Source organism: Taurulus bubalis, assembly GCF_910589615.1.
Source record: "Taurulus bubalis genome assembly, chromosome: 6".
NCBI classification, from domain to species: domain Eukaryota; kingdom Metazoa; phylum Chordata; class Actinopteri; order Perciformes; family Cottidae; genus Taurulus; species Taurulus bubalis.
This window is the reverse complement of record NC_136594.1, coordinates 657,501-665,983: the sequence shown is the minus strand read 5'-3', so window position 1 is coordinate 665,983 and position 8,483 is coordinate 657,501. Positions and strand designations below refer to the sequence as shown.

The following is an 8,483-nucleotide window of genomic DNA, read 5'->3' as shown; positions in this document are numbered from 1 at the left end:
GGGACTAAAGGATTTATATAATTATGTTTTTATACTATGGAGAAAACAGAATACACCACAGTATCCAACAGAATACACAATACTGCAAATATATAAATACTGCAAAGATATACTCTTTTATTTTGCTCTTCCTCTTCCTCCGTTTCCTTTCACTTCCTGTTCTTCTCGGATCATTATGATGAGCCTGAACCATTACGAGCCCATTCTGTCTTCTTCTGTGACGTCAGAGATGTGACGTAGCCGTGCGCGCGAAGCCGGCCAGGATCATCTGAATTATTTATTTACTTATTTTTTTCTCCACACATTTTGTTGTTTGAATTTATGTAATATGAAAGAACATATAACATATATTAATATGAAGGTATTGTCTGTCTGCATCACGGGTCCTCTTCCTCTCCCTCCTCCTCCTCCTCCTCTCCCTCCTCCTCTCCCTCCTCCTCCTCCTCCTCCTCCTCCTCCTCCTCCTCCTCTTCCTCTCCCTCCTCCTCCTCCTCCTCCTCCTCCTCTCCCTCCTCCTCCTCTTCCTCTCCCTCCTCCTCCTCCTCCTCTCCCTCCTCCTCCTCCTCTTCCTCTTCCTCTCCTCCGTGCAGCGCGGTCATGGTGGACTCTCCCGGCGCGATGAAGAAGACCTTCTCGGTGCCGGAGATCAGACCTCTGGACCGGTACGACTTCAACCGAGCCAAGACCTGCGCGAGCGTGCGCTGGCTGCTGGCGCACGCGTACGGATCTGCAGGTAGACCCGGTCCCTCTCTAGTCTCTAGTCTCTCTCTAGTCTCTGGTCTCTGGTCTCTGGTCTCTGCGTGTGGGTCTCCGGTCTTCTCTTGGGCGGGGCTCCGGTTCACCCGTTCGCTTTTAGGTTAGACTGCTGCTGGATCTCAAGGGGCTCCATCCTCCTCCTCCTCCTCCTCCTCCTCCTCCCCCTCCTCCTCCTCCTCCTCCTCCTCATACTCCTGCTCCATCATCATCATCATCATCATCATCATCATCATCATCATCATCCTCATCTTCTGCTCCAGCAGCCTCCTCCTCCTCCTCCTCCTCCTCCTCCTCCTCCTCCTCCTCCTCCTCCTCCCGGTTGCTATGCTCGTGCATGTGAGGGGTCTGTGGGCAACAAAGGAACCGGATCCCAGCGCGTGGAGGGCCGGGTGCAGACGGGTCCGCGTTACGTGTTACGCGCGCACACTGACACACTCAGGCTCGTGCGCGCGTAACACTGCAGGTGACGTGCAGGTGTCACGATGCTGGACGCTGCTGTCACTCAAGTTTAGAACCGGAAGTCAGCGTTTAGTGATCACGTGACTCAATACAGCAGGTGAGCTCATGAAGCACTCAATGCTATACATTATATATAATGCTTCTACATATATTTATATTTACATATATATATTAATATATATATACACATACATATATATTCATATGTATTTATATATTTAATACATAACAATATTGAGTTTACATTGATATAAAAGCAGCAGATGCTGGAAACAAGGAATTATTTATTATATATCACTTATTATTATTAATATTTAGGACTGTTTCAGTGTGTGGAGCACTATGTCAGCTCTCTAGGCTATGATGTCACTCTGATGTCACTCTGACGTCACTATGATGTCACTATGCTGTCACTCTGATGTCACTCTGATGTCACTATGATGTCACTGATGTCACTATGATGTCACTACGGTGTCACTCCGATGTCACTATGATGTCACGATGAGGTCACTCTGTAGACTAATGTCACTCTGATGTCACTATGATGTCACCATGATGTCACTCTGTAGACTAATGTCACTCCGATGTCACTATGATGTCACTATGGTGTCACTATGGTGTCACTACGGTGTCACTCCGATGTCACTATGATGTCACGATGAGGTCACTCTGTAGACTATGATGTCACTATGATGTCACTCTGTAGACTATGATGTCACTCTGTAGACTATGATGTCACTCTGTAGACTATGATGTCACTTGATGTCACACTTAAGTGTCCTTCTGATGTAACCGCTGCTTTACCTTGGAGCTGTTTCTGTCTTGGGGACCCAGGGCCTCTTCTTGGGGCCCCGGGGCTCCTGGAACCGTTTAATGGAAGCTCATCACACACTGAGGAAGAGGACGATGAAGAGGAAGATCACTCAGTCAGAGACTCGTCTTCATCGTCTCTGTTGTTACTTTCAGTCATTAATTAAAGCTTTAAAATATGCTTATCAAGTAATATCAATAAAGTGTTAGTTTAATCTTTTTATTCATTACTACCAAATATTTATTACTTTTTAGAATGTTAACCCTTTAAATGACAGTTTGTTTACTAAATGCAACTGTTGTTGTTGTTGATAAAAACACTTCACGTTTGTGTTTTTATGTTCTATAAATAAATGTAAATATATCAAATAATATATATAATAATATACAATAATGGTCAATAATATAGAATAAAATAAAATAATATATACTATTCAATAATATAGAATAAAATACAATAATATAGAATATACAATAATATTCAATAATATAGAATAAAATACAATAATATACAATATACAATAATATTCAATAATATAGAATAAAATACAATAATATAGAATATACAATAATATTCAATTATATAGAATATACAATAATATTCAATAATGTAGAGTAAAATACAATATACATTTGACTTCAGTCAGAGAGGAAAGTTATGAACTTATAGGACGACTAAAAACACTGATTTCATAAGTTATCCTAATTGTTTTCCAATCATGAACTAGTTCCTGTGGTGAGAGGATGAACTGGTTCCTGTGGTGAGAGGATGAACTGGTTCCTGTTGGGAGAGGATGAACTGGTTCCTGTGGTGAGAGGATGAACTGGTTCCTGTGGTGAGAGGATGAACTGGTTCCTGTTGGGAGAGGATGAACTGGTTCCTGTGGTGAGAGGATGAACTGGTTCCTGTTGGGAGAGGATGAACTGGTTCCTGTGGTGAGAGGATGAACTGGTTCCTGCTGTGAGAGGATGAACTGGTTTTCTGTGGTGAGAGGATGAACTGGTTCCTGTTGTGAGAGGATGAACTGGTTTTCTGTGGTGAGAGGATGAACTGGTTCCTGTTGTGAGAGGATGAACTGGTTTTCTGTGGTGAGAGGATGAACTGGTTCCTGCTCTGCAGTCCAGTCTCGTCTCCTCTGGGACTCAATGGCTGCTCTCCATCTCCATGGCACCGGCCGTCCCACGTGTGTGTGTGTGTGTGTGTGTGTGTGTGTGTGTGTGTGTGTGTGTGTGTGTGTGTGTGTGTGTGTCCCATCCCTCCTCACGAGGACCGACGGAGGAGCAGAACATAATCGGTGAAGTCATGGAGGGAAAATGAGGAGCGACTGAATGAAAGGAGGAGATGAAGACTAATCGTATACAGAGACGGAATATGGGTCACACACACACACACACACACTGTTCATACAGATGATGACAATATCTTCTCAGACGCTGTCACTTCCTGTCACCACAGTGAGATGAAAACCTCCTATGTCTTTAACTCCTCCCGACCAGATTGTTGAAGCTGCATTCTCTCTCCTGACCACCAGGAGGACTCCTGTGGTTGTATAGAAGTCTATGCTTCATGTGTTAAAGCTGCATTCTCTCTCCTGACCACCAGGAGGACTCCTGTGGTTGTATAGAAGTCTATGCTTCATGTGTTGAAGCTGCATTATCTCTCCTGACCACCAGGAGGACTCCTGTGGTTGTATAGAAGTCTATGCTTCATGTGTTGAAGCTGCATTCTCTCTCCTGACCACCAAGGGGCGACTCCTCTGGTTGTATAGAAGTCTATGCTTCATGTGTTAAAGCTGCATTCTCTCTCCTGACCACCAGGGGACGACTCCTCTGGTTGTATAGAAGTCTATGCTTCATGTGTTAAAGCTGCATTCTCTCTCCTGACCACCAGGACTCCTGTGGTTGTATAGAAGCCTGCATGTGTTAAAGCTGCATTCTCTCTCCAGACCACCAGGACTCCTGTGGTTGTATAGAAGCCTGTGTGTGTTGAAGCTGCATTCTCTCTCCTGACCACCAGGACTCCTGTGGTTGTATAGAAGCCTGCGTGTGTTAAAGCCCATCTCTTCTTCTAGAGAACGTGCCCGTGGAGCTGCAGGAGCCACTCTACAGGGACCAGTACCAGCAGGAGCACCTGAAGCCGGCCGTGTCCGAGCTGCTGCTCTCTCCGGAGGTCTACTGCAGAGCCCGGGCCCTGCAGGCGCAGGCGCACGGGGTCTCCCTGCCGGCGGCGCAGGGGCCCCCGGCCGACAACTCGGCCCTGCTGCAGTTCCTCATGAAGAAAGGCTTTGGCCCCAAGGTCAAGGAGGACGAGGTCACCGAGGAGGACCTCAGCTCCGCCCCCATCAAGACGGTGCGTGTGTGTGTGACTGTGTGTGTGTGAGACTGTGTGTGTGTGAGACTGTGTGTGTGTGTGACTGTGTGTGTGTGACTGTGTGTGTGTGAGACTGTGTGTGACTGTGTATGTGTAAGACTGTGTGTGTGTGACTGTCTGTGTGTGTGAGACTGTGTGTGTGTGCGACTGTGTGTGTGTGACTGTGTGTGTGACTGTGTGTGTGTGACTGTGTGTGAGACTGTGTGTGACTGTGTGTGTGAGACTGTGTGTGAGTGTGTGACATTGTGTGTGTGCGACTGTGTGTGTGTGACTGTGTGTGAGACTGTGTGTGTGTGAGACTGTGTGTGTGTGACTGTGTGTGAGACTGTGTGTGACTGTGTGTGTGACTGTGTGTGTGTGACTGTGTGTGAGACTGTGTGTGTGTAACTGTGTGAGACTGTGTTTGTGACGGTGTGTGTGTGAGACTGTGTGTGTGACTGTGTGTGTGAGACTGTGTGTGTGACTGTGTGTGTGTGTGACTGTGTGTGTGACTGTGTGTGAGACTGTGTGTGTGACTGTGTGTGTGTGAGACTCTGTGTGAGACTGTGTGTGTGACTGTGTGTGTGAGACTGTGTGTGACTGTGTGTATGACTGTGTGTATGACTGTGTGTGTGACTGTGTGTGTGAGACTGTGTGTGTGACGGTGTGTGTGTGAGACTGTGTGTGACTGTGTGTGAGACTGTGTGTGACTGTGTGTGTGACTGTGTGTGTGAGACTGTGTGTGACTGTGTGTATGACTGTGTGTGTGACTGTGTGTGTGAGACTGTGTGTGTGACTGTGTGTGTGAGACTGTGTGTGAGACTGTGTGTGACTGTGTGTGTGTGACTGTGTGTGTGACTGTGTGTGAGACTGTGTGTGTGACTGTGTGTGTGTGACTGTGTGTGAGACTGTGTGTGTGACTGTGTGTGTGAGACTGTGTGTGTGACTGTGTGTGTGACTGTGTATGAGGCTGTGTGTGTGACTGTGTGTGTGTGACGGTGTGTGTGTGAGACTGTGTGTGTGACTGTGTGTGTGACTGTGTGTGTGTGAGAGACTCTGTGTGACTGTGTGTATGACTGTGTGTGTGTGACTGTGTGTGTGCGACTGTGTGTGCCTGTGTGTGTGAGACTGTGTGTGACTGTGTGTGTGACTGTGTGTGTGTGACTGTGTGTGTGAGACTGTGTGTGTGACTGTGTGTGTGAGACTGTGTGTGTGTGAGACTCTGTGTGAGACTGTGTGTGAGACTGTGTGTGACTGTGTGTATGACTGTGTGTGTGTGACTGTGTGTGTGAGACTGTGTGTGTGACTGTGTGTGTGAGACTGTGTGTGAGACTGTGTGTGACTGTGTGTATGACTGTGTGTGTGTGACTGTGTGTGTGAGACTGTGTGTGTGACTGTGTGTGTGAGACTGTGTGTGTGCGACTGTGTGTGTGTGACTGTGTGTGTGTGTGAGACTGTGTGTGACTGTGTGTGTGTGAGACTGTGTGTGTGTGACTGTCTATGTGTGTGAGACTGTGTGTGTGTGCGACTGTGTGTGTGACTGTGTGTGTGACTGTGTGTGTGTGTGACTGTGTGTGAGACTGTGTGTGACTGTGTGTGTGAGACTGTGTGTGAGACTGTGTGTGACTGTGTGTGTGTTAGACTGTGTGTGAGTGTGAGACATTGTGTGTGTGCGACTGTGTGTGCGACTGTGTGTGAGACTGTGTGTGTCTGTGTGTGTGACTGTGTGTGTGTGACTGTGTGTGTGAGACTGTGTGTGTGTGACTGTGTGAGACTGTGTTTGTGACAGTGTGTGTGTGAGACTGTGTGTGTGACGGTGTGTGTGTGAGACTGTGTGTGTGTGACTGTGTGTGTGTGACTGTGTGTGAGACTGTGTGTGTGACTGTGTGTGTGTGAGACTCTGTGTGTATGACTGTGTGTGACTGTGTGTGTGACTGTGTGTGTGAGACTGTGTGTGTGACTGTGTGTGAGACTGTGTGTGAGACTGTGTGTGTGAGACTGTGTGTGAGACTGTGTGTGTGACTGTGTGTGTGACTGTGTGTGAGACTGTGTGTCAGACTGTGTGTGTGAGACTGTGTGTGTGACTGTGTATGAGGCTGTGTGTGTGACTGTGTGTGTGTGACGGTGTGTGTGTGAGACTGTGTGTGTGACTGTGTGTGTGACTGTGTGTGTGTGAGACTCTGTGTGACTGTGTGTATGACTGTGTGTGTGTGAGAGACTCTGTGTGACTGTGTGTATGACTGTGTGTGTGTGACTGTGTGTGTGCGACTGTGTGTGCCTGTGTGTGTGAGACTGTGTGTGACTGTGTGTGTGACTGTGTGTGTGACTGTGTGTGTGAGACTGTGTGTGTGACTGTGTGTGTGAGACTGTGTGTGTGTGAGACTCTGTGTGAGACTGTGTGTGAGACTGTGTGTGACTGTGTGTATGACTGTGTGTGTGTGACTGTGTGTGTGAGACTGTGTGTGTGACTGTGTGTGTGAGACTGTGTGTGAGACTGTGTGTGACTGTGTGTATGACTGTGTGTGTGTGTGACTGTGTGTGTGAGACTGTGTGTGTGACTGTGTGTGTGAGACTGTGTGTGTGCGACTGTGTGTGTGTGACTGTGTGTGTGTGTGAGACTGTGTGTGACTGTGTGTGTGTGAGACTGTGTGTGTGTGACTGTCTATGTGTGTGAGACTGTGTGTGTGTGCGACTGTGTGTGTGACTGTGTGTGTGACTGTGTGTGTGTGTGACTGTGTGTGAGACTGTGTGTGACTGTGTGTGTGAGACTGTGTGTGAGACTGTGTGTGACTGTGTGTGTGTTAGACTGTGTGTGAGTGTGAGACATTGTGTGTGTGCGACTGTGTGTGCGACTGTGTGTGAGACTGTGTGTGTCTGTGTGTGTGACTGTGTGTGTGTGACTGTGTGTGTGAGACTGTGTGTGTGTGACTGTGTGAGACTGTGTTTGTGACAGTGTGTGTGTGAGACTGTGTGTGTGACGGTGTGTGTGTGAGACTGTGTGTGTGTGACTGTGTGTGTGTGACTGTGTGTGAGACTGTGTGTGTGACTGTGTGTGTGTGAGACTCTGTGTGTATGACTGTGTGTGACTGTGTGTGTGACTGTGTGTGTGAGACTGTGTGTGTGACTGTGTGTGAGACTGTGTGTGAGACTGTGTGTGTGAGACTGTGTGTGAGACTGTGTGTGTGACTGTGTGTGTGACTGTGTGTGAGACTGTGTGTGAGACTGTGTGTGTGAGACTGTGTGTGTGACTGTGTATGAGGCTGTGTGTGTGACTGTGTGTGTGTGACGGTGTGTGTGTGAGACTGTGTGTGTGACTGTGTGTGTGACTGTGTGTGTGTGAGACTCTGTGTGACTGTGTGTATGACTGTGTGTGTGACTGTGTGTGTGTGTGACTGTGTGTGAGACTGTGTGTGACTGTGTGTGTGAGACTGTGTGTGAGACTGTGTGTGACTGTGTGTGTGTGAGACTGTGTGTGAGACTGTGTGTGTGAGACTGTGTGTGTGTGAGACTGTGTGACTGTGTGTGTGTGAGACTGTGTGTGTGTGACTGTGTGTGTGACTGTGTGTGTGACTGTGTGTGTGTGAGACTGTGTGTGTGTGTGACTGTGTGTGTGACTGCGTGTGTGTGTGACTGTGTGTGTGTATGAGAATGTGTGTACCTTATTGAGTTATTTGTATACAGTGATATATATATATATAATAAATTAACCGTCTCTGTTTGAGCAGAAGGCCATATAATATAAAAGCAATAAGGTACTCGAGGCAGTACTGTATCTACAATAATGTACAGTTCTAGGGTGCTGTAAAACCCTTGAACTGTACATTATTGTAGATACAGTACTGCCTCGAGTACCTTATTGCTTTTATAATACGGGTACCTGTGACTTTATAAATAGTAATAGTAATCTCCCTTTCAGCACAACATAGTTGTAGCCACCAAACGTTGTGTATCGCATTTCAGCGACAGAGAAAATAGTCCCGTTGCCGCCATACACATACGGGACTATAAAACTAGTCTCTCTCAGAGCGTTAACTAGTCTCTCTCTCAGAGGGTTAACTAGTCTCTCTCTCAGAGCGTTAACTAGTCTCTCTCTCAGAGGGTTAACTGC

The 8,483-nt window shown here is 47.2% G+C and overlaps 1 protein-coding gene across 1 annotated transcript in view; it reads left to right on the top strand.

The window, feature by feature from the left end:
• Positions 1-597: 597 nt before the first annotated feature.
• The window catches only part of LOC306738307 (calmodulin-regulated spectrin-associated protein 3-like), a gene marked incomplete at both ends in the record, with an annotated part of 19,328 nt that continues 11,442 nt past the window's right edge, over positions 598-8,483 (top strand). Inside the window, 2 exons of the mRNA XM_079220139.1 lie at positions 598-733; positions 4,098-4,375. Of these exons, the coding sequence (XP_079076265.1) occupies positions 598-733; positions 4,098-4,375 (414 nt within the window). The remainder of the gene's footprint in view (positions 734-4,097; positions 4,376-8,483) is intronic.